Raw genomic sequence first — 24,045 nt, 5'->3', positions numbered from 1 at the left:
TTCCCCCCCCCCCCCCCGGGCTGCAGGTGCCTGGTGAGGACCACGGTCGGTGGCCGCCAGCACACATTGGTGGCTCCGGAGGGAAAACGGGTTGAGTGTAAGCCTGAGCCGTTGGCATTTGGGGGCCACACGTGTGTCCCTAGGGGCTGCGACACGCCTCTGTGTTGAGCGGCGGCCCTTTGTGTCCTGGGCGATGGCACTCGAAGGCTGGTGTGTGGCCAGCGCTTCCGGGGAGAGCAGACGGAGGAATCCGCGTGCCTGTCCCATCCTGTCCTCTTCAAGGACAGGGACCACCTGCTTGGCCTTCCATGCCAAACATCCCTGTCTTCTGGCTGAGGATGACAGACCCTGTGGCCCACCTGCCACGTGTCCCCTGTTCCTGGTAACTTGACCTGTCAGACTCCCGTCTTCCGGCCCCACGACACGCTGCCTGGTTTCTTTGGCCTGAGATCTGCTCTCTCCTGCGGGGACAGTGCTGATGGGTGTGGGCGGAGAGGGCCCTGTCCCCACAGGCACGGCTTTCGGTGCATCTCAGCCATCACGGAAGGTCTTGTTTCCAGTAGAAGGCTTGGCGACAGCGCGCGCCGGCTCGTCTCGTCCTCGTCCCGTGCGGGGACGGATTTCGGGCAGCGAGCACCCAGCCGTCAGGAAGGGGTTCTGATTGTAATCACTTGCGCCCACACAGCAGCAGGCACGAAACATTCTGCAAAACCGTCATTAAAATCTCTTTCCTGATCTTTGCTTTCTAGGTGATTGAAAACTTGGCCTCAAAACAAAAAACTCACTAGTTATGGTAAGCGGTTTTCTATCTGTACGTTTCATAATTGCTCATGGAGGCGCCGCGGGGACGCAGAGGAGGAGTTGGGGGCCTCGGGGACCAGGCAGTGCCGCGGGGAGCAGGTGCGGGAGGCTCCCCCAGGCCGGCGCCGCGCGGAGCCGCGCTCAGACCTCGGCCCGTCCCCCCGGGTCCGGCCCCCGTTTCGCCGGGCGGCGCCACCCGGTTCCCTCCTCCTTCCCCTCGTCGTAAGAAAACGAGGGAGAGCGGAAAGCGCCAGAATCCACACAGACGGAGAAGCCCCTTTCCGCCGCCCGGCCTGCCCCGCCGGCCTAGGAGAGCGGCCCCCTGGAATCGCCATCCTACCCGCGGCCACCGGTCCCCGTGCTTCGGGAGCGAGGGCTTGGCGGACCCCACGCGGGACACGCTCGCCTGCTGGCGCCCGGCCGGGAGCGCCGAGTCCGCGCGCGCACCCAGAAATCACACTGATTTCGGAAGGACTCGGCGTTATTTGAACGAGGTCGGGGCGCCTCGTGACCGATCGGGACTCGGACGGCGTCCGGCGGGTCGCTCCCGGACCGTGACGCGGCGGCCCGGGGGGGAGAGTAGTGCAGGTCGGCGGCCCGCGTCAGCCGAGGGCGGCGGGAGAGCGTGCCCTTCGCTCCGGAGAGGGGACGTCGTCCCGTGTGGCTCCCAGGCCGCGGGGGGGATTTGAAACGGATCTCACTGAAGTGTCTGCGGAGGATTAACGTGCAGTTAACTAACCTGCTTAGTCCGTGTGTCTTAAGGAAAAGAGCGAAGCCTGATTAAGGAATCAGGCTCTTCTCTAGCGAGAGGGGATTTAAGGCCGGAGAGGATTAGCGGCAGCCGGGCTCGGGCCCAGCAGGTGGCTCCCTCCGCGCGTCCGTCCGGAACAGCCCGCCTCCTTCTCCGCCCTTCCGGAAGGCAGAGGGCCCGTGGTCGGGAAGAAGCGCTCCCCCGGGGAGCCCGGACTGTGCGGGAAGGAAGGCCCCGACTGGGGTGGTGGCGGGGGAGCCGCCCCGCCGCCCGCCGCCCGCCCCGGGAGGTACTAACGCCCGCTGCTTGCCGCCTCTTGTCTTTCAGATTCAGCGTGTTCAACAGAAGCCATCCCCAACCCAGCTTAAATTATAAATGTAGAAATAACTCTGTTCAAATCTGCGTGGTGCTTCTTTAGTAAATACTGTACAGATTTTACCATGGAGGACTTTTTTTTAGTTTTTACCTTTTCTTAATTCCCCTTATTCCAAACGGACGAACCCTTTCTACAACTGCTGACCGTTGTAAACAGCGTGTACATAAATCCCACGGACAGTGACGCCCTGGACTGGAACATCTCAATGCTGCTTAATCAGACTCAGGTGGACTGCTCGCATTCCATGGAAAAGCTCCTTCAAGCCAGACCTCCGGTGCGAGAGCAGCCGGGGAACCATGGAATTAGTAAAAGTACAAACAAACTGACAGTGTGTATATTTAATTTAAAGACTTATTTAAAGATTCACGAGCTCTCGACTAGACTTGGGAGCAGTCTGTTTTCTGTAATGTCTGATACTAGAAACTAATTCGCTTCATATTTTAGTTGTATTCAAGATTTGAAGATGTATTTTATAGACAAGTTCTGTTTTTGAACTTTGTGGAACTATTCCAATCGATTTACCAGTTATGATGAGTATTTACATTATGAATGTATAATCCAAACATTATTTGTAAAGCCTACAGTATGTTTTTATTACTTAACACTTTTTTATACAGTGTCTCTTGTCTTGACTATGATATTGGAGTCTGAGTTGTCAGCTTGGTCCCTTAAAGTTTCTAGTTACAGACAAAATCATACTGTGATTTTATTTTTAATATGGATATGCTATCAAACTGTGATACACTTATAATTCACTGGTCCTGCATCAGGAGACGGAGTGGGGAAAACTGTATTTAATACAGTTTGTATCTGAATAATCTGTATGGTTTATACAGTTTGTGTTGTTCAGAGATGTCTAAAGTTTGATCTTTGTTTTTTTAAAGATTAAAAAAAGCACTCGCCCCACTGTAAATACACAGCATGTAAAGTTTATATAGTATATAAATGGCAGCAAATTCACCATCTTGTGTCTTCTTCTTTACCGCTGTTTTCCCCGTTTGCTCAGCAGACCCTTCTCACCTGTTCCAGAACCGTCTGGAGCCCAAGCTGCCCCCTCCCCTCCCCGCCTTCCTGGGCCTGGAGGAGGGGCAGCGAGCAGGCCGCGGGACCCCACAATCTATTTTCAAGAACCAAGTCCCAGACGGTCTTGTCTGAACGCCTTTTTTTATTTTGTGAACACGGTATTTGCAATTTGACGGCCATACACCCTCCAATGATACAACAAAATATCGATGACGGGGTATTTCTTCATGCAGGTTGTGGGGGTATATACACTGAATAACAAACACTCCGGAAATCTCTATGTACATTATTTACATATTAACTATATTTACCGTAAATAGAAATGCCTAAGAAAAAATAATGCGAAATCACAACATGTGGTTTCCGGTCTACAACAGACCTAACTTCTCAGCAAAGCACATCTCTATAGATCTATGCATTTTAACTTTTAAAAATATGCATTGCTTTATATGAAGCATTGAATGCTGCTTCATCTATAAATAGCTCCTATTTTGACTCCGTTTGGTACCACGTTAGGCTGTTCCAGGATGTGCCGCGATCCCGAAGCCACTGACGCTCGCTTGGGTGAGGGTAAACGGAGGCCGGCGGGGCCGTGGCAGCCGCGGTCTTCGGCCCAGAGCACCCCCTTCTCCGCCTCCTGCCCCTGGTCTCCGGAGGGAAGTTTGTCTTTGGCCAGAGCTGGGACTAAAATGCTAGCACTGGGAGGACGTGGGGGCAGGGAGGAGAGACGCGGCCACCGGCCCGCCTGACGGCGTAGCGGGGTGACCGCCGGCTTGCCCCGCGTTAATACTGCCACGCAAAACCCGGAATCAGAGACCTCACGGAACACTGACCGCAAGTGACAGATTCTAAGCACCACGGCCTCTGCACGGTTCCCGGGAAGAGAGCCATCACGCGAGGCTCCTTCACCGGCGACCAGAGAATTCCTACAGGGGTTTCCCAAAGCTCGCTTCTCCCAACCCTACAGAGGCCAAACCCCGAAGACAGAAAGCCTGTATCCCCTGGGGCCTACCCGGGGCCGAGAGAGGGAGCGCGCCCCCGCGCCAACCACTGATCCCTCGGCGCCCTGGGCAGCCCGGGAGAGGGGCGGGCGGCCCCACTGGTCGGCGACGGTGGGGGCGGCGGGCGCGTGCTCCGGGCGCCATCGGCTTTCGTGGAAGACTGGAGGCCAGAGTTGCATATATACCAGCCAGGCATTTCAAGAATGCGGACTCGCCTTTCTCCAAAAGTAAAGTTTCGAATTTGAGGTATCAGGACGGTAACACAGCCTAAAAGCTTGGGAAGGAAACAAAAAATCAGTTTGAGGCATGTCAGAGAGGCCCGGGCCCAGACCCCTTTGCATCCAGCGTGACTTAAAGCTACGTCAAGGTCAGTGGTGCCGAGGCCAGGGGCCCACGGCCAGTCAGTGTCAGCACCAAGGCAACCCGCAGAGCAGTTACTTCTACTTAAACTCTTCACATAGGTGCCGACGGTCCGGTCCGAGGTCTGCTTTCTGGGACTTTCATTTTGCACACGACAGCTCGTGACCTCTAAAGGGCACAGACACGGGGACCCACCGCCGGAATGTGGCCAAGAGGGTCCCGGCAGCATCCGTCACCGGCCCCGTCCGGAAGAGGCAGAGGCACCGCCCCAGCGCCCAGCACCCCAGCCTCGCCCAGCGGCGCCCCCGGCCGGCTCTGAGCCCCGTCCTCCCTCGGGCAGACGTCCCGAGCACCTGTTAGATCATCGGCAGCCTGACAACCGTCTGATGGTGGATCTTAAGTTCCACCACCAGCGTGCATCTGGGCTTTCACGCTATTTACAGGAGACCCTAAGTGCCACGCACCTTCATCCCACAGCGCGCCCCTTCCGTCCTCATGGCAAGAGATTAAAGTCTCTAAAAACGAGGAGTAAGATCTGCTCTGGTTACTCGTCTATTCATTACGCTAAGAGATCTGGTCAAACTAGTAGGTCAGTAAAAGAAGTATCTGTTTTGCCGAAAGGTTTTAAATAGCGAAGACCGGTCCGTCAGGCTGAACCACGCACGGTTCCACTGACCCACACGCAACTGCTGGTTGGGGGGCCAAAGTCCCACAGCGGCGGTCTCACGGGGCTCAACACACCCCCTGTGTGTGACCGCAGCCACAGGATTCACACCCGGAACCAGCACTTACATTGTAACAATTGGCCTTTTTAGAAAGTATCTGTGGGGCCACAAGAGTCTGAGCTGATGACGAGTCCCCCGGGATCTGGCCCCCTGGAGCCCGGCCCCTGCCCAGAAACGTCCCTCCATCCCGAGGACCACCACGAAAGCACCCCACATAGCCGCCCACGCCCCCCCACGCAGGGCGGCAGGTGCATGTATAGACGACTTCTTCAGTGCACAGTATATACTTGCGTCCACGAGTTACATTTATAGCTGCCATTCTAAAAATACTAGTGTTAGAAAGTAAGTATCCTTCATTATAATTTCAGAGTATAAAAAGGCATATAAAAGCTATAATCCTATATATCTGAGAAAAAACTCTGAATAAAAAAGTGGTAGCGTTTCCTTTCTTGTTCAGATATAAAACAGCGGCTTCTGGAACGGCGAATGCTGCCACGGGTGAGCCAAGGGCGGCACGACTGGCACGAGGTTCCCTCGAAGGAGCCGGCAGGTGCCACCGCGGGCTGGGACCGGGAGGAGGGCATCTGGACATCCGCCGCCACGCACAGAACGCTCCTTGGGGGCTCGGGGCGGCGCTCCCACTGCGCACGCGCCGTCTCCAGAGAGGAGGCGGGAGACCGAGGCGGGGCCGGCGGCGCTGGGGGGGGGGGGGGGGGTCGGGGGAGGCTCCCAGTCACTTTCCGTCGTGGAGTCTTGGCTTCTGTTTTCACCGGTTCGGGCCAGGAAAGATCTATTTCTTATTGGCAATCCTCCTCTTCCTCGTGGCCAACATGTCATAGAAAGGATCCCTGCTGATGCTCGCTCTGGGGGGGAAGGGGGGGCGGGGGAGGAAACCCTCAGGTGGGAAGAAGGCACCCGCAGCCCCCCAGGCAGAGCAAGCTCGAGCCTCCGCGTCTCTGCGGGCACAGGGCGAGCCCTGCCCTCGGAAGCGCGCGAGCACGCGTACACACGTGCGTGCCCACCCACACACGCACGCGCAGGCGTACGGACGTGCGCGCTCGCGCACCGCGAGGACGCGGAGCCTTCGGGCTCGAGCGGGGCCGGCGCGCACCTGATGGACTTCATCCACTCCTCCTTCTCCTCGGGGCTCGGGGCGGAGATCCGGTACACCACGTGGTTGCCCTCCACCACTCGGCCGTCCGCCTCCGTTTTGCAGGCCTTGATGACCTGGCCTTTGTGGCTCGGGTTGTAAAGCTCGAAACAGTTCTGGCGAGACAGACAGAGGGCCGTCAGCGCGCGAGGGGGGCCGCCGCCGGGCCGAGGCGCCAAGGGCAGGGCCGCTTACCGGTTTGCGCGGGTCTTCCACCTCCCTGATGCTGAGGTTTTCCAGGGGGATGATTCCCCTGGGCTCCTTGTCCTACGAGAGAAGAGCGCACAGCCAGCCTCGCTCGGGGCGGCGGCGCAGGGGCCGGGGGCACGGAGGGCGGGCGGCCCGCCCGGTACTCACCGTCGTGTACTCGAAGTAGTAGAGGCAGTTGTCGGTCAGGATGAACCAGCGCCGCTTCCAGGTCTTCACCCGCCCTCCTAAAAGCGGAAGGAGCTCGTGAGCCAGGGCCCGGGGCGGGCACACGACCCGAGGCCTACAAATAACCCATTTTCACAAATGCCATCGGGAGCCAGGCCTGGCCTTTAGTTTCCTTCCTGGTGAACCTGTTCGACACTCCGCCCAACGCTCGGCCACGTCCTGGCCAAGCCGTGCGGCCGGGGGCCCTGCAGGCCCCTCTCGGCCGGCTGGCGACAGGAGGGCGCGGCGTGCTGCTGGGGGCCCCGCATGCACCCCCACCGTGGCCCCCTGGGCCGCCTAGGTAACTCAAGTGCATTCCAAACCTGCTTTCGGGAAAAGTTAGTCATGATGAATGGGCTTAATTTCCCCACATGGAAATGACAAGATGAAGTCAGTGCGGCTCCCCGGGGCCTGTCCAGGACGTAATCCCATTACCTCAGGGCTCTGGGTGGCCCTGGGATCCATCAACATCAATTACTCCTCGGTCCAGGGAATTATTAGATTGAATTAATCTCTTAACAAGATATGGGACGCATGTGAAGCGCGCGCGCGCACGCACACACGTGTACACACACACACACACACACACACACACACACACATCATCTATCTGCACCTACTCTCCTTTCACTATGGAAAAGGAAGTCCTTTTTTACCCTTAAATATTTGGCACGAACTGGCTTCAATTTCTAGCCCTTACTTTTGACATGAAGTTTAAAAAACAACACCTGAGAGAAGACGACGCACGTGGTAACAGACTCAAGCAATCCAGGGGCACAAGAAGTGACCCTCCCTGCCTGGTCACTCCCCAAGGTGACAGCCAAGGTCTAGCTCACCACCTCTATCTGGGTGAGTGCCAAGAGGGCTGAGGGACACAGGCATGGAGACAGGACAAGGGGATCACGGGATGGGGGGCGCGGGGCGTGGAAGGACAGGAAAGGACACTTGCCAGCTCCCAGGTCCTCCTGGGGCTGAGGCAAGAGAGCGTCCTGGCCCTGGTGTGGACAGAAACCCCGGCAGGCAAGACACCACCCGCTGTGCGGGGAGAGTCAGGGCCACTGGCCAGGCCCTCGGGAGACCCCTCTGGGGTCCCTCACCCCCTGCCTCACCAGTCAGACACCTGACCTCCTCCCCACGGCCTCAGGCAGGCTGGCTGCATGGGGCACGCCGGGCACAGTGGAGGAAGCCGCAGCCAAGCGGGGAAGGAAGGGCCAGCTGCTGCTCCCCCCAACCCCCGGCAGACACACCCCCCTGGCTCCACGCCCCCCCCCCCCCCTTGGGTCCCTGTCAGGAGGATCTGACCGTGTGCCGCACCCAGGCCCTTCCTTCAGGTCACACCGTGCTGGCCTGAGCCCCGACGCTCTCGCCAGCACCTGCCGTCCACTGAGCCTCAACGAACACATTCGTGGGAGAATCCTCCCAGGGGCTCCCCGTGCTGTCCATCTGTCCGGTGCCCCCTCTTCCCTGCGCTCCCGCCACCGGGTCGCTAGGTGGCGGCCTATGTGTTCTGCTCACCCTGAGGCCCTACCGGCGACCCCGTGACCCACCCCCCGCCCTCCCCAGGAGAAGCGGCTTTGCCAGGAAGGCTTCTCAGCATTTTGCCCCTGGGCTCCTACCCTGCTGCTCCTGGGGTTCAGTGGCACGTCTTGGGGAGCCCGATCCCTAGTCCAGTTCTCCTGGCCAAGAGGCCTCCCAGCCCCATCCCAGGTACCCGTGCAGCACAGAGAGCAGGCTGGCGTCACACCCCTGGGCTCAGAGATTTGGCTGCAGGGAACAGACGGGCTCTGCTTCTGTGTTTCTGGCTGAGCTTTGGGAGACAGGGACACATACCACACCACGCACGCCTGCAGAAAGGAGCCTGGCTTCCCCACGCCGTGAACCTCCTCCTAGTTCCATGGCCGTTCCCAGGCACACGCACACGCACACCCTGCAACACACACTCCACCGTGACAGTTCAGCTCTGATCCGCGTTCCTGTGTTTTCAACACAACCGCCTCGTTCTCAGAACTCGGTGACTATGAGGCACTTCGCTGATCCGTAAGCAACACTACAATGTTCCTACGCTCCCGCAAAACATCCAGGCCTTTCAAAAGTGCCACCTGCCCTAAGACTAAGCTTATGACGGGAAACAATGGAGGTCAGGCGGTGACCTCCGTCCCGATTTGCGTGGGTGCACGGAGCACACATTTCCTACGCCCGTGCTGTAGGCCTGTGGCCAAGCGCCTCCGGGTCCGGGCCTAGGTCTGCCCTGTGCTGGGTGGGGGCCCAGAGCCGAGCGCAGCAAGAGCACCCTGGCCAAACCAACGCATCTTCAGCATCGGCTTCCAGATTGACTGCTTTCTTGGCCCTCAGAGCCCAACTCCAGCCACTGTCCCTGGTGGCCAGGCCAGCGTCAGAACTGCTAGGAGGCAGCCCACGGGCGGGACTGTGTGTAGGCCCCAGCGGCTCCGGGGACACCAGTCCCCTGCGAAGTCCACTGTCTGGCTGCAGCTCTGCCAACAGAGGGGCCATCCGGGACGGGGAGGCAGCAGCGGGCTTGCTGTGCGTCTGGGGAGGGGGCTCCCGGGCAGTCTCTCCGCTGGCCGGCGGGTGACCAAGCACCACTAGCTTAGTGACTGCGGGACCACCCCCTCTCACGCATGCGCACACGGCGGTGGAGCGCGGAAGGAGCCCGCTGCCCGGGGCCCCTCGGCACCCACTCACCACCCAGCTGGCTCTGTCCCCTAAGGGTGCTCTGGACGCGGGTTCTGTGGCCCGATTAGATGAGTAGCCAGGACACAGGCTGGGGTGCAAGCCCTGGTGTGCCTTTATGCCTGTCGTTTTGTTCTGTCTTTAGAAGCAGGTCCGTCTCCCACAGGTGCTGAGGCCACACCAGCTGCCGGGCGGGCTTGTGCCGTCACTGCCCTTCGAGGGGCGTTCCCTGGAAACGCAGGGCCGGGAGGGGCCCGGGTGCTGCTGCGGGGGTTTTGGACACGTCCCTGCTCTGGCCTCCCCTGGGGGCCCCAGAACTGATATGACCAGAGAGTCAGATGCATCTCAAAGGGGGCTCAGGCCTTCAGGTCCACGGCTATGGCTCTGGGTTTCTAGGCCAAGGTCCAGAACTCTCCCAAACCTCAGCGCAGCCAGAGAAAAGTCAGAGCAAGACCCCAAATCCGAACGGCGGAGCCATGGCCTTCACAGGCCTTCACGCCTCTTTACCCTCCCCTTGATTAAAACCACAAAATCGCCGGACTTCTCTCAAGCCTGGTATCCTACAATGTGCTCTCAGAGTGCCCAGATGACGTACAGTTGTGACGTGTCACAGAAAGGCCAAGATCCCACCCCACCCCGCCCAGTGTAAAAATAAAACAAAAAGACCCTCCTACCAATTTCTAAAATTGCCCAGAAAATATCAACGCTATTCTATTTCTGTGTCAATGGTTAGGAATCCTTTTGACCATCCCCAGGCCCTGTCCAGGGGTGGTGCAGACATGCGCTGTTTGGTTAGTATGAGAGGCACCCGGTGAGGCACGAAATTGGAGATGACCAGCAGGCTCGTGGCCGCTCGGGCCCTAAAGACACAGAGGGGCAAGCTCGTTCCCACGTGGCATTCCCCATGCGCTCCCGGGCGCAGAAAGGCTGGCATTCCGGCCACCCCAGGGCTGTGGGTGTCACATTCACTGCGCCCTGCATGACGCTAACCCCAGCGAGTCCAAAGCCACATGGGTCAGATGAATGGCAGCCACAAATCAAAGCTTCACACAGACCAGCGGGGGAGAGAGAACGAGAGAGGAGTGAGCAGCTAGGGGAGGGCAGGAAGCCACTGGGTACGTACCTCCTAACGCAGAACAAGCAGGGACAGCCCGTCACAGAACAGAAAGGTGGGAGCCACAGGCAGAAGGAAAACAAGAAGGCACATTTAAACCACGCATCAAAAATCAGCCACACCAAACCAAGAGAGAGGCACGCAGGTTCTCGCAGGAAATGCACCTGCATCTGGTGCAGAAAACTGCCTGGGGTGTATCTGGATGCTAACTGAGCAGTTTTCTGGGACGCTCGTGCAGCCCGGGCGTTATTCTCCGCCGTGGACACGGACAGGATGGCCTCGTGCGGACAGGGCGGGGCTCAAAGCGGCAGCCATCGAGTCTGGGGCGAGCGGCCGGCCGCCGCGGGCGGACTTGGCCCATCGGCCTTCGCCTTTAACGTTTCTGCCTTTGGTCGGGGGCCTTGGCTGCCGAGGGCTGGGGGCTCCGAGCGCGGGTCCCGCCCGCCGGCCGCCACTCACCCAGCTTCAGGAGCCAGCCCTCGCGGTCGGGGTTGAAGAACGTGTGCGTCAGGTCGTTGCCGTCGTCCTCCGGGATCTTAAACGGCTCGTTCTTGATGCTCTCGTACAGGTTCTGTGAGGAACACAGGCCACGGGGAGCTCAGGGATGCGGGCGGGGGAGAAAGGGCCCATCTGCACCATGTCCCCAAGGGTGGCAGGCACCGGGCTCGGTGGAGTGAGGGTCAGTGCGGGGCCCAGAAGCGGGGGGGCCCAGGGCGGGGGGGGGGGGGGGCTCACCCGCAGCAGCTCCTCTGGGAGGTCTCCTCCCTCGTTGATGCCGCGGTTCATGGTGACGAAGCGCTCGGCTGTGGGCTTGTCCCGCACGTTGTGGTTGTGGAGGCTGGTGTTGAGCATGATGATGGCGAAGGACAGCACGTAGCAGGTGTCTGAAAGAGGGCAGAGGGCGCAGGGGCGCTCAGCCGTCCGCCAGGCCAGCGGGGCCTGGGCAGAGGGCTCTGGTGGGGCGCTGGGACCCGGGCCTCACCGACCTGTGGACTGGAAGACGCCCGGGTTGCACAGGCAGTAGCGGGACGCGAACGCCTCCATCATGCGGTCGATTTTCTGAGCCTCACCCGGAAGTCGGAAGCTCCACAGGAACTGCCTGCGGAGAAATGGACAGGAGGGGACGATGGCGTTTCCACGGTAAAGGCTGCTGGGTGCGGGGACACAGGACAGCAGGGCGGCCGGCAGAGGGACCTGGGGCGCTGGGAGCAGCCCGGCACCACTCACTACAGGGCCGGCTGGCGACCCCACCCGGAAGCCCCGGCTCTAAGCCTGCGACTGACCAGCTGGAGCCAGACCCGACGGAGCCTGTGTGGCCCTGGCTCAGTGCACAGCCATCGGAGCCCCAGCGGGGGGCACCGGAGAAGGAAACAGATGCTGTCGGTGCTGCAGAAGAGCGGAGTGTACGGGATGGTGCCTCAAGGGCACAACCAGAGGGATGGCCGGGCACTTCCACGGCAGCGGCCAGCGTGGCTCAGGGCCACGCAGGAGTGTCTGAGGGCCATCCTCCCCCACTCAGCCTGATACGCAGTGACACCTGGCTTTACCGGGACAAGACAGGGACCAGGGGGCCGCCTCTGATGGCTGAGCATCCACAGGTTTGCTGTCACACCTGGGGGGTGGGGGGCACGCACAGGGAAGGCACCCACGAGGCTGCTGATTTAGACCAAATGCAGCAAGAAGCGGGCCTGTACCCAGGTGGCACAGAGACTGAGCCGCAGAGCTTTCTGGGAAGAAAGTGCACACATGACTGTCAAATACCAGGGGAGAGCACAGAAGAGCAAAGGGGCTGGGGCCAGAGTGCACACCGGCGGTCCCACCAAGGCAGGCACCAGCTGGGTCCGAGAGTGCCTGTCGCGGGCCTCTGTGCTGTGAGCACCCGGCCTCCGGCTGTAGCTGCCCCCCACCTTCTCGAGAACAGCCGATGCTCCAGCACTTACCTTAAGGCTTGGACGAGGTTCAGATCAGCAAACTCATGGAGCTCGACAAACGCTTGAAGAACTTTAATGTTGAAATCGTCCCTGGGAAAGAAAGCAAATGTGGTCCGAGGCCACTGCACAGGATTTCAATCCTTTCAAAAGGAAGACATTTCCTACAGCAAATGTTTGTGGTTTTTCATGCCGCGTAACTCAAAGTTAGGATCGGCGTGACGGCACGTCTGGTCTCAGGCTTCGGGCAGAGGGGACTCGACAGGACATTAGTTTACATCACAGTCAGTGCGGCCAGGGTAGGGAGGCCGTCGGGACACCCCAGGCGGCTGCCACAGCCATGCCCAGGCCCTGCAGCAGCACAGGGCCCAAAGGGCAAGATGCACGTGGTCTCCTGAGTTTCCTGAGCAGTGGCCTCCGACAGCGTCCATGCTTCACAGGTGGGCTGAGGGGGCCCAGTACCGGGTCCGAAGCTGGGTCAGTTTGGAAGAGCTTTTAAAACCAAACTAAGCGTGAGAATAAAGGGCCTGAACTTTTACATAAACGTGAAAGAGGCCAACAATGTGCTTCGCTGGGACTGGGATTTCACTCCACACTGCTTCCCCAGGTTATGGTCACAAGGGACAGTAAGGACACCTCAGGCAGAGAAACGCTGTAGCTGCCACAGGGCGATGTGGCCTCGGCAAGGCCGCAGCCACAAGTCAGGGGTCCGCCTTCCCCTCGGGGATGCCAGGCCAGTGCGCCATCAGTCAACCACAAGGAATGGCTGTGGCTCAGCGCCACCAGCAAAGGGAACCCCGGCAGCCACCCGCAGGGCTGCGCGCGGCACAGGCTCAGAGCACTTTACCCTCCTTTCCCTGACCTCAGCGGCCGGCCGGGGGGAAGCTGCTGAGGCCCTGGGGTCCTGCGCACACGGGGCACTGATGGAGCGCCCCAGGAAGCAGCGGGCTCACGGCCCATGAGCACCAGTGACAAAGCCCAGGGAGCAGGCCCAACACCACAGGGGTTAGCCAATGGCCTGATGAGATGGCACCAGGGTGCCAGAAAGGGCATGGTCCCGGTGGGAGCACCCCAGGAATGGCAGCAGGCAGCCAGGTTAGAGCCACAGGGGTCTGCGTTAAAGGCAAACCCCCACCCACTGTCCCAACTGCCTCCTGGCAAGAGGACAGCCGGGTTATCACACGCCCCCAGGGAAGGAGCTGGGGGCCTCCAGACCCGAGGGCGGGACCAGAGAGGGCAATCAAGCCCTACTCCAGCTGCCTATTTGTCCTCCCTCGAGGGGCGCTCCCGAGGCTCAGTCCTGGGTCTACTCTTCAGCTCCAGCCACACTCCCCATGGATTTAAACACCACCTCTGAGCCAGCCACGCTGGGGCTTCTGTCTCCTGCGGGCCCCTTCTCTGAACCTTCCACCTGGATGCCCCCCCCCCAGGCCCCCAAGGGGTCAACCGGCCCCAATGACCACGCCCACAGCTGCTGCTGGTCTCTGTTGATGGTAGCTCCACCGCCAGAACTTCCCGCCAGCTCGATCTCAAACCCAGCTCGACCTCAAACCCGGAACCTGAGCACTTCTCACCCCGACCCCACCGCCGACCCCGCTCCCCCCAGCCTGGTGGGAGCCACTCCCTGCTGGCCCCACTGCTTCTGCTGTTGCTCACCCACCACTCAACAGTCTATTCTAGAGTGGTCGGCTCGAGTTGTGACTCAGACCATGTCCTTCCCTGTCCCCCCAGGAATGGACAGAGGGCGCCATCGTCACCCTGAGAACCTCTATCACCCTCCCCCTCCCTCTGTTCCAGCCACACGGCCCCAAACACACTAGGCAAGGCACGCTCCCACCCATGACCCTCTGCCTGTCCTGCTGGCCTCCAACACAACACTTGCCTGCAGAACACCCTCATCCCCTCTCTGCCCTTGCACAAACATCATGTTGTCAATGACAGGACCCTGACCAGCCTATCACAACCGGCTACTAACACCCCTACCTCAGCTCACCCAAAGCCCTTATGCGCCTCTACTCCGCCCCATCACCTTCCAACAAAGGACAGAAACGGTTTTCATATTTATTATGCTTATCACGTAATGCCTGTGTCGTTCTGGCAGATTACAGCTCCCCGAGTGGGCGAATGCTTTTTTTTTTTTTTTTTTTTAAACACAACCCATGGGCCTAAAACAGAGCCTGGCACGGACTCAGAACTTCGCGTTTTTTGGAACTCAAATCCTGCAGGCACTCAGTATTTGTAGACTACAGGAAATTGCCAGACTGCACTTCGCACAAGTTCTGCAGTTAATCTCACATGCCTGCCAGAGAGCGGCGGAGAGCTCAGACTCAGGCCCTCATGGAAGCTGAGATTCAAGGAGGTGCCACAATCCCTGGGTCACTCATCGGGTTTTGTGGTTTGGCTTTGTTTTTGTCCTTTTTAGCAGCTCCATTCAAACCTAATTCCCACTCCATACAGCTGTCCAATTTCAAGGGTACCATTCGATGGTTTCAAGTGTATCTGTGCAACCATCACCACAATCCATTCCTGAATACTTTTAACACCCCAAAAAGAAACCCCAGCCCCTTCTCCTCGCCCTCTGCCAGCCCCAGGCAACCACTGGTCTGCTCTTTGTCTGCGCGAATTCACCTCTTCTGAGCGCTCCATATAAACGGAGGAACACAATACGTGGTCTTCGTGACTGGCTTCTTTTACAATCTTAGTGTGTTCGTCCAGATTGCGGCACGTATCAGGCCTCTGCTTCTCCTCGCTGCCACGTAATACCCCACTGTATGGACATACCACCTCGTGTTCGTCCGTCAGCTGAGGGATATCTGAGTTGATGGATCTGAATGGTTTCCACTCTTTGGCTATCAAGAATTAGGTGGCTATGAACATTTGTGCAGAAGCATTTGTGCACACATAGGTTTTTATTTCTCTTGGGTATAAACCCGGGTCACACGGCGACTTTAGTATTTTCAGGAAGTGCCACAGCCACTTTTTATCCAACTGGCAGCGTATGACTGATTTCTCCACATCCTTGGCAACATTTTTTTTTTTTTAACGTATGTTCATTTTTGAGAGAGGGGCACAGCACAAACAGGGGAGTGGCAGAGAGAAAGAGGGAGACACAGAATCTTAACGGTCTTTTAAATTATTATAGACACCCCAGTAGATGTCAAGTAGTATCCCACTGTGGTTTTGATCTGCAGCTCCCTGACAGCTAATGATGTTGACCATCCCATCGTGTGCTTATTAGCCATTCTCCTTATGACCTTATCATAAACCGATTTATGGATCCTCTTGGGAGAAACATCTATTCAGAGACTTTGCTCATTTTATAATTGTCTTTTTATTATTGAGTGGTTAAGACTTCTTCATATATTCTGGATAGAAGTCTTTATCGGATTTATACATGATTTATAAAAAAATTTCTCCCATTCTGTGGGCTGCCTCTTCACATTCTTGATGAGGTCCTATGAAGCACAAGAGTTCTCAAGTTTGATGATATCCATTTTATCTATATTTTTCTTTTGCTGTTTATGTTTTTGGAGTCACATCTAAGAAACTCTTGCCTAATCCAAAGTCACAAAAATTTACCCCTATGTTTTCCTCTAAGCGTTCTATAGTTTTCCTTCTTATGTGTAGGTCTTTGATCCATTTTAATTTTTGCGTACGGTGAGTGGTCCAGTAATATTCTTCCGCACGTGGACATCCAGCTGTATCAGACCATTGGTTGAAAAGACTATTGTTAGGATGCCTAGGTGGCTCAGTCATTTAAGCGCCCAACTTCGGCTCAGGTCATAATCTCGCAGTTTGTGGGTTTGAGCCCCACGTAGGGCTCTGTGCTGACAGCTCAGAGCCTGGAAACTGCTTTGGATTCTGTGTCTCCCCCTCTCTCCATCCCTCCCACCCTCCCTCCCTCCCTCTCTAAAAACAAACATTAAAAAAAAAAAAGCCATTCTTTCCCCTGCTGAACCATCTTGACATCTTTACTGAAAATCCTTTAGACAGTAAATGTGAGGGTTTATTTCTAGGTTCTCAATTCTATTCCATGACCTATAAGTCTATCTTTATGCCAGTACCACCCCATCTTGATTACTGTAGCTTCAGTCTGTCAAAAAATGTGAGTTCTGCAACTTTGTTCTTCTTTTTCATGATTGTGGCTACTTTCGTTCCCATGAATGTCTACGTTAATTTTGGGATGAGTTTGTCAACTTCTACAAAGAAATTAGCTGGGTTTTTATAGGGAATGAGTTAAATCTATAGATCAATGTAGGTGGTATTGTCCTCTTTGCAATACTAAGTCTTCCTATCCATGAACATGGGATATCTTTCTTTCCATCTATGCAGGCCTTTTCATTTTTTTTCAATGTTTCGTAGTTCACAGTAAAAATTTTGTACTATGTTAAATTTATTCCTAAGTGTTTTATTCTTTTTAATATTATTACAAAATGGAGCTGTTTTCTTAATGTCTCTTCCAAATTTGTTCATTGCTACCATTTACAACTACAATTGAATTTGACATACTGGTCTTGTAACCTGCAGCTGTACTGAACTTGTTAGTTCTAGTGTTTTTAGTGATTCCTCAGGATTTTCTACACAGTGATTATGTCCTCTGCAAGCAAAGTTTTATTTCTTACTTTCCAAACTAGATGCTTTTTAATTTCTTTTTCCTGCCTAACTAGAACTGACAGTACCATGTTGAAGAGAAGTGGTGAGAGCAGTCAACCTTATCTTGTTCTTGCTCTAAGGAGAAAGCATGACGTGAACTTGGGGGTGTCACAGGTGCCCAACATCATGTCGAGGAAGTTCCTTTCTTCTCCTGGTTTGTTGAATGCTTTTGTCACGGGTCAGTGAATGCGGTCATATGCCTCTCCAGCATCTACTGGGATGATCATGTGGGTTTTGCGCTTTATTGTACTGATACAGTATATTACTTTGACTTTTGTATGCTGCACTAACCTTGCATTCATGGGGATGAAAGTACAGATATATGGTCATTTTTATATATTGCTGGATTTGATTAACTAATATTTACTTGAGGGTTTTTGCCCTAACAGTCATAGGAGACACTGCTATCTAGGTTGTAGATACTCCTCTGTAGGAGAGACAGAGAGAAACAGAGCACAAGTGAGGTAGGGGCAGAGAGAGAGGGAGACACAGAATCCAAAGCAGGCTCCAGGCTCTGAGCTGTCAGCACAGAGCCTGACACAGGGCTCGAACCCACAAACCATGAGATCATGACCTGAGCCAAAGTCGGATGCTTAACCAGTGGAGCCAGCCAGATGCCCCCGTAGGTTTTTTTAAACTGTGGCCTCACAGAATGAGTTGGGAAGTGTTCTGCTTTCCGCCTTTGATCGTTTCAAAAAGCTAGAAACAGAAACCACCCTGGTTGAGCAACCAGTGGGCTTTTGTTTAAAAATGCTCATTTGGTCCTTGACCAGAACCTGCTTTTGCATATTTGGGGGCTGTGCTGCCTTAGACTTCTGCCCTCTGCTCTGCTAAGCAGATCAAAGAGACCTTTAAGTGGAGAAGGCTGGAAACGGAGATCTGACCAGCTGCTCACCATTTAAAAAATTAACTAACTTCCTACCTCCATTCATACCCGCAAGGAACAGGGGTAGGAAGACCACCAGGAAATCTGGTGCATTTCTGGACCAAACACGAAAAGAAGACGAAGATGCCTTCTGAGGTTCGGAGAAGAGGCAGCGCCGTCTTCAGTTATGCTGTGGCTCCCTGAGCGAAGTTCCAGAGAGCACAGACCCCCACCTGGCTCCCGAACAGGCACCCCTCTCCCCTCTCAGGGCAGAGGAGAGGATGGGATGGGACTGAGCAAACCATTCCTGGGGAGCAGCACGTGTGCCCCCAGGCCCACAGGCAACTGAGACAGACCCTGATGTGGAGGGCGGACCCAGGTCAGGCTGCTCCTTCTCCTTCAACTTACCTCTCACCCAGATAGTCCCCGATCACGGTCTTATTTAGGCCTTCTCCTTTATACAGGAACTGGGCCACGTCCTCTGGGGAGCTCTGCAGCAGGTCATTCTCTATTAGAAACTGAATTCCCTGAAGAACATAAGGAAGGAAGCTCTCGTTAGGAGGGTCGCCCAGACTCCTTTGCAAAGACAGAAAGACATCTAGAGTGATGATCTCACCGGCTGGGCCAGGTAAAAATAACAGCACGCTCGGATTCTCACTCACACCCCATAGGACATCGTGTCCACCATAGAAAAGCAAGTTCATTCCTCCTGGAAACTTAACAGGCTAAAAGGCAAATAAACAGGTTGCTGGACAAACCATTACAAGGAAGTTCTTAGAGATTTTAAAGGCAGAGGTAGTAACAGCACTGAATTTCCCAAGCTCGGAAGAACAAATCTGCCGTGTGTGCACAAGAGGAACGCGTTGTACGTGGTCAGCCAAGCCAGGCCCTCCAAAGCTCCCCTTTTTCCTTGCCTTTCCTCACTAAATAATCACTTTCCCAGCCTCCCTTGTAACTAGAAGTGACCTTGTGACCTTGTAACTAGAACTGACAGATCTGGTCAGAAAGCAGTCTGCAGGGAGGACCTGGGGAAGGTGGTGCCTTCTCGATAAAAAGGGGCTCACAAGCAGACACCGCTCCTCCTTCCTCCTTCCTGCCGCGAATGCAGATGTGATGGCCGGAACCGTCACGGCCACCGGACGAAGGGAAAGGCCCGGACCAACACAGGGCCTGGGTCCTGACACTTGGGAGCCACTTGTCACACTGCAGCCACCTCTGCCGTGTGAGCAAACAGTGCGCTGTGCAAGCTGTGTTTACAAGACTTTCTGTCGGCTGTGGCTGAATGTGTTCACTGATCCCTGGGCCACCGAGTCTAAGCCACGGAAAATTCATGCCCGCTTGAAGGCCTTAAAGGGCACAGGTGACGACGTCTAAGTGAAAGACTGCAGTGGGGCTGCTCTGCCCAAATTAGCCTTGCTCATCCCGGAGAAGTCCTGATAAGACTGAATTAGTGGTGCTCATCCTGGAAAAGTTCTAATAATACTGAAATTTTACCTCGGACACAGCTTCTGAGCTGATTTCGAGATCCATGCCGGCAAAGCTCTTTAAGGGAATTCTCTCATCTCTTTGCTACAGATTCGGAGGTGATTTTCCAGATGAAACTCTCAGTGCCTGGGACCTGGGCTCCCTCACACCACATGGTCCATGCTGAGCTGTCAGCACGGAGTCAGACACGGGGCTCGAAACCACAAATGCCAAGATCATGACCTGAGTCGAAGTCTGGTGCTTAACCAACTGGGCCACCTAGACGCCCCACCACATGGTCCATCTGAAGTCTTAGTTTTTCAAACACGTGAATGTCCACAGCAGCCTTATTTAGAATTCCCCAAAACTGGCAACAACCCAACATCCAATCAGTGAGGAGAGAGAAACCTATTCTGGTAGATTCCATATGATGGAACACTACACAGCAGTGAGACAGAACAAACGCACTACATGGAACAATCTGACAGGCGTGATACGGAGTAGAAGGACGACACAGAGAGGACCTTAATGCCATTTACATCAAGTTCAAGACAAGCAACACTGCTCTGTGGGGACAGAGTGGAATTCACTCACCAAGAGGAGACACAGACAGACACTCCTAATGCCCCCCAACCACATCTTGCTCTGGGTCACACGAGAATTTTAATTTGTAAGAATTCGTCAAGCTGTGCACTCAAACTTTGCGCACCATATGCTGTTCTTCAGAAAATAAAAAAGTTTACCAAAAACTCAGTGTGTCTGACTATCCTAAATTAACTCTCGTCTATTTCTGGTGGGAGCTGAAGCGAGCACAGACCCCCTGGGTACCGTCTCCTGAGCAAGAAGACATGCACATACCGTAACAAAGCATTCCAGTCCCAAGTGTGCACCTGTCCTACCAGGTCCCCAGAAAACAAGCTATGGGATGAAAGTGATGACGCTGGTATCTCATTGCCCCAAGTGCCATCTGAACCCAGCACCCACGGTGAGGCAGGTGCGGCAGCGTGGTGGATGGGAGGGGAGCTCTGGGCGGCAGGGTAGAGGTTTACTGTCTGACCTAACGTCCTTGGCAAAGAGGTTAGAGGCCACAGCTGCCCTGGTCTGCCTCTCTGGACTCCATGCCCCAAGGACTCACAGACTGGCTGTGGGTGCAACTGGTAGATCCCACAACCCCCCAAACTGCAAGAACAGGGGCAGAGAGCATCCAAAGGAGCCCAAGATCCTGGGACCAAGGGACCGGCACAAACAGATGCGCCCTGGGGTATGCCTGGCTGGCATCTGGAGCGACATCCCTGGCCTAGTGTTTCATGACCACTGTGGCTGTGACGGTGGCCAGGGTGGTGGCCTGCGGTTCTGAAACCGCAAGCTGCAGGCTGTTTTGCAGCCAGTTCCCCGTGGCCACCTCCCTTCTGCCCGTGCTACTGTGCCTCACAACCTTGGTGGGGCCATGGCTCTGAGAGGGTCCTGTATCCGTCCAGCCCTGCACTCTCTTCAGCCTCCCAGCAGCCCCCAGAGTTCGTAGGCCCAGCAATTTCTGCAGTCGCAAGGTCCCGGGCACTCCATCAGTCTATGCTGCTGGGCCTGGTGATAAGCTCTCCAGAGCTGCTCATGACCTGCCCTACAATTCCAGCACTAGGAAGGTCCTCAGGGAGGAGCCTCAAAAACTGGGATCTGAGAAGAGCAAGTAGGTTCGGAACAAGGTAATCCTGTCTGCACTTCAAGGGTACAGAAGGCGCCAGAGGAGCCCCAAGTCAAGCTCCAGCTCCCTCTGCAAGAGGTACCGGAAAACATGGAGACAATGGGGGCAAGCCCAGGCCAGCAACTAGTAAGAGAAAATGGAGCAAAAGCTCGAGTCAAAGAGAGCATTTATTCAGGAGAAACCAGACCCAGAGGCAGAGGAGGAAGACACAGAAGCCGTCCTCGTACAAGGCAGGGGAGGCATCACCATCCATGTGACGTGGACGCTGAGACTACAACGATGGGTCCACGAGCCGGGGGACCACCAAGGACCACTGGCAGCCGCCACAGGCTGGGAGGGAGGCACAGAGCAGACCCTCCATCAGAGCTTCTGAAAGGTACCGACCTGCCCACACCCGGACCTCACACTTCTGGCCTCTGGGACTGTGAGACACCGCATTTCTATTGTTTTAAGCCACCAAGTCTGTGGCCATTTATTCTAGCAGCCAGGACCCGAATACAGTAGACCAATACTAATAAATGTCCTAGTATTATTAGATAATATGAATGTTTCAAAATACTATTTAGAAAATCAAACAGTAGAATCTACTGAAGGCGGGGGGGGGGGGGGGGAACCATTCAACCCATTACACCTACCCCATCTCTCCCTATTTCCTTATTTTCAACCTGGGCACTTTCTGCTCTCAATGTGTGTCTCAATCAGAACATGCCTGGACTTTATTGTTGTTTTCCTTTTAACCTAATGTGAAGGTGCTTGTAAGAGGTCACGGGGCCAAATCAAACTTCTGGGGCTTATGGATTTGATACACTCATTCCTGAGCCTTCACTTATGCTGTGTATTTGTGATGTCTTTTCAGCCTTCTGTTGAATTCAAGTTTTCTGTATTCAAATTTTCCGAATAATTCAGAAATCCTACCCTATCCCTGTTTTTGGCGGTTCCTCTTAAAATTTTACTTTAAACTCATATTCAGCTGTGAACATCTAGAACACCTTGGCCAGCGTTTACTTCCCTCCTTCCCTTCTCCCTTGCTACGTATATACAGTTGACCCTCGAACAATGCAGGGGTTAGGGGCTCCAACACTCCACAGAGTCAAAAGTCTGCATGAATCTTTTTTAAAAAAGATTTTTAGGGGCACCTGGGTGGCTCAGTCGGTTAAGCTGCTGACTTCGGCTCAGGTCATGATCTCACAGTTCATGGGTTCGAGCCCTGTGTCGGACTCTGTGCTGACAGCTCGGAGCCTGGAGCCTGCTTCCGATTCTGTGTGTGTGTGTGTCTCTCTCTCTGCCCTTCCCCTGCTCATGATCTGTCTCTCTCCCTCTCTCTCAAAAAATTAAATAAACATTTAAAAAAATTAAAAAGATTTTTTTAAACATTTATTTTTGAGAGAGAGAGACAGAGAGTGAGCTGGGGAAGGGCAGAGAGAGAGAGGGAGACACAGAATCAGAAGCAGGCTCCAGGCTCTGAGCTGTCAGCACAGAGCCCGACGCACAGCTCAAACTCACGAGCCGTGAGATCATGACCTGAACCGAAGGTGGATGCTTAACTGAGCCGCCCAGGCGCCCCTGCAAGTAACTTTTAAATTAAAAAAAAATTGTACTGCTTATTTTTTGAGAAAGAGAAAAAATGTGCATGGGGGAGGGGCAAAGAGAGAGGGAGACAGAGAACCCGAAGTAGGCTCCACACTGTCCGTGCAAAGCCCAACACGGGGCTCAAACCCATGAACCGTGAGATCATGACCTGAGCTGAAGTCGGATACTCAACTGACTGAACGAACCAGGAGGCCCGTAACTTTGGACTCCCCGAAAACCCAACTACTAAAAGCCTACTGTTGACCAGAAACCTTACCGATAACATAAGCAGTCAATTAACCCATTTTATACCTTATATACATTATGTACTATTTTCCTACAATAGTATCACAAGGTTACGATATCATAACAACAGTCTTAGCGTAGTTAGCTGGAGAAAAGAAAATGTCACTGAGAAATTCATGGGGAGAAAATACATTCACAGGGCTGAACTGTACGTACTGAAAACAAAAATCCAGGTGTTAACTGGACCCTTGCACTCAAACCCGTGCTGTTCAAGGGTGAACCGTATGGAGATAATCTAGGCCTTTGGTTTGAAAATACTCCTTCGCCAATCTCTCACTTAGACTTAACGTTTGCTGGCTTCTCTGCGTCTGTTCCGCTTGGTCCTGCAGCTGCTCTCGGATTCGTGGCTTTTTCCAGGTGCACTGCTCCCAGAAGGTCCTTGCGGTTACTTTCATGAGTCCTTGCGTATCTGAAGTGTCCTCACTGGTCTCCTCATGGGCAACAGTCTTGATACACGGAATTCTAGGTTTTAAGTCCCGCCTCCTCCCTGCTGTCTTTTATCCAGTGTTGCTGTTGTGATTCCTTTCTTCTTAATCTGGTCTTTCGTCCCTGGAAAGCCAGTGATTTTCTCTTTATCCACAAGTTTCCTGGCATTTTACTTGACATTTCTATGTACAAGTTTTTTAAACCTTTATCCTGCTTGGCCTACAGTGAGCCCTTTAAATTTGAGGGTTTTATCTTAATCTAGTTCAGAAATATTCCAGTATTTCTTTGAAATACATCCTCCACTCTGGCTTCTGTTCTCTCCTCCTGGGACTTCTGCTCGATGAAAGCGGGGCTGCCCGACATGCTCCCCAATCTTGCGGACCTGCCCAGAGCTCCGGAGAGAACCATGTAGCGCCACGGCCCAGCCTGCCCGTGGCCCCATCCCTGCTCCGTGCCACAGGTTTCTAAGGGTGTCATTCTTCACTCAACAGTCAGCTGAGTGTCCGACTTTGGCTCAGGTCACGATCTCATGGTTCGGGGGTTTGAGCCCCATGTCAGGCTTTGCGGAGATGGCGGAGATCTTTTCCACAACTCCGTTTTTGCACTGAGGACAAGCAACACGCTATCATCTCTGGTGCGATGTATAATACACAAAACTGCCCTACTTTTAACATTCCATGTTGGTTCTGTTCCTGGAGTTTCACGTCTCTCTCACGAGGTCAAGCAGCT

The 24,045-nt window shown here is 54.8% G+C and overlaps 2 protein-coding genes across 6 annotated transcripts in view; one reads left to right on the top strand and one right to left on the bottom strand.

The window, feature by feature from the left end:
• The window catches only part of USP42 (ubiquitin specific peptidase 42), a 73,206-nt gene extending 70,318 nt beyond the window's left edge, over positions 1–2,888 (top strand). For all 3 annotated transcript variants that reach the window (XM_086691868.1, XM_086691866.1, XM_086691867.1), the window contains exons 17-18: positions 750–793; positions 1,880–2,888. In XM_086691868.1, the coding sequence (XP_086547994.1) occupies positions 750–757 (8 nt within the window). In that variant the 3' untranslated portion in view covers positions 758–793; positions 1,880–2,888. The remainder of the gene's footprint in view (positions 1–749; positions 794–1,879) is intronic.
• Positions 2,889–3,075: 187 nt separating this feature from the next.
• CYTH3 (cytohesin 3) overlaps positions 3,076–24,045 on the bottom strand; it is a 109,640-nt gene continuing 88,670 nt past the window's right edge. For all 3 annotated transcript variants that reach the window (XM_086691872.1, XM_086691871.1, XM_086691874.1), the window contains exons 5-13: positions 18,261–18,379; positions 12,347–12,427; positions 11,393–11,505; positions 11,142–11,290; positions 10,866–10,977; positions 6,545–6,621; positions 6,383–6,454; positions 6,149–6,303; positions 3,076–5,900 (exon numbers count right to left, since the gene is read on the bottom strand). In XM_086691872.1, coding sequence (XP_086547998.1) covers positions 5,828–5,900; positions 6,149–6,303; positions 6,383–6,454; positions 6,545–6,621; positions 10,866–10,977; positions 11,142–11,290; positions 11,393–11,505; positions 12,347–12,427; positions 18,261–18,379 — 951 coding nt within the window. In that variant the 3' untranslated portion in view covers positions 3,076–5,827. The remainder of the gene's footprint in view (positions 5,901–6,148; positions 6,304–6,382; positions 6,455–6,544; positions 6,622–10,865; positions 10,978–11,141; positions 11,291–11,392; positions 11,506–12,346; positions 12,428–18,260; positions 18,380–24,045) is intronic.

Source organism: Puma concolor, chromosome E3, assembly GCF_028749965.1.
Source record: "Puma concolor isolate L17-30 chromosome E3, mPumCon1.1.hap2, whole genome shotgun sequence".
Classification (NCBI taxonomy): domain Eukaryota; kingdom Metazoa; phylum Chordata; class Mammalia; order Carnivora; family Felidae; genus Puma; species Puma concolor.
Note: the sequence above shows the minus strand (reverse complement) of the source record. Positions and strands in the feature narration are given on the sequence as shown.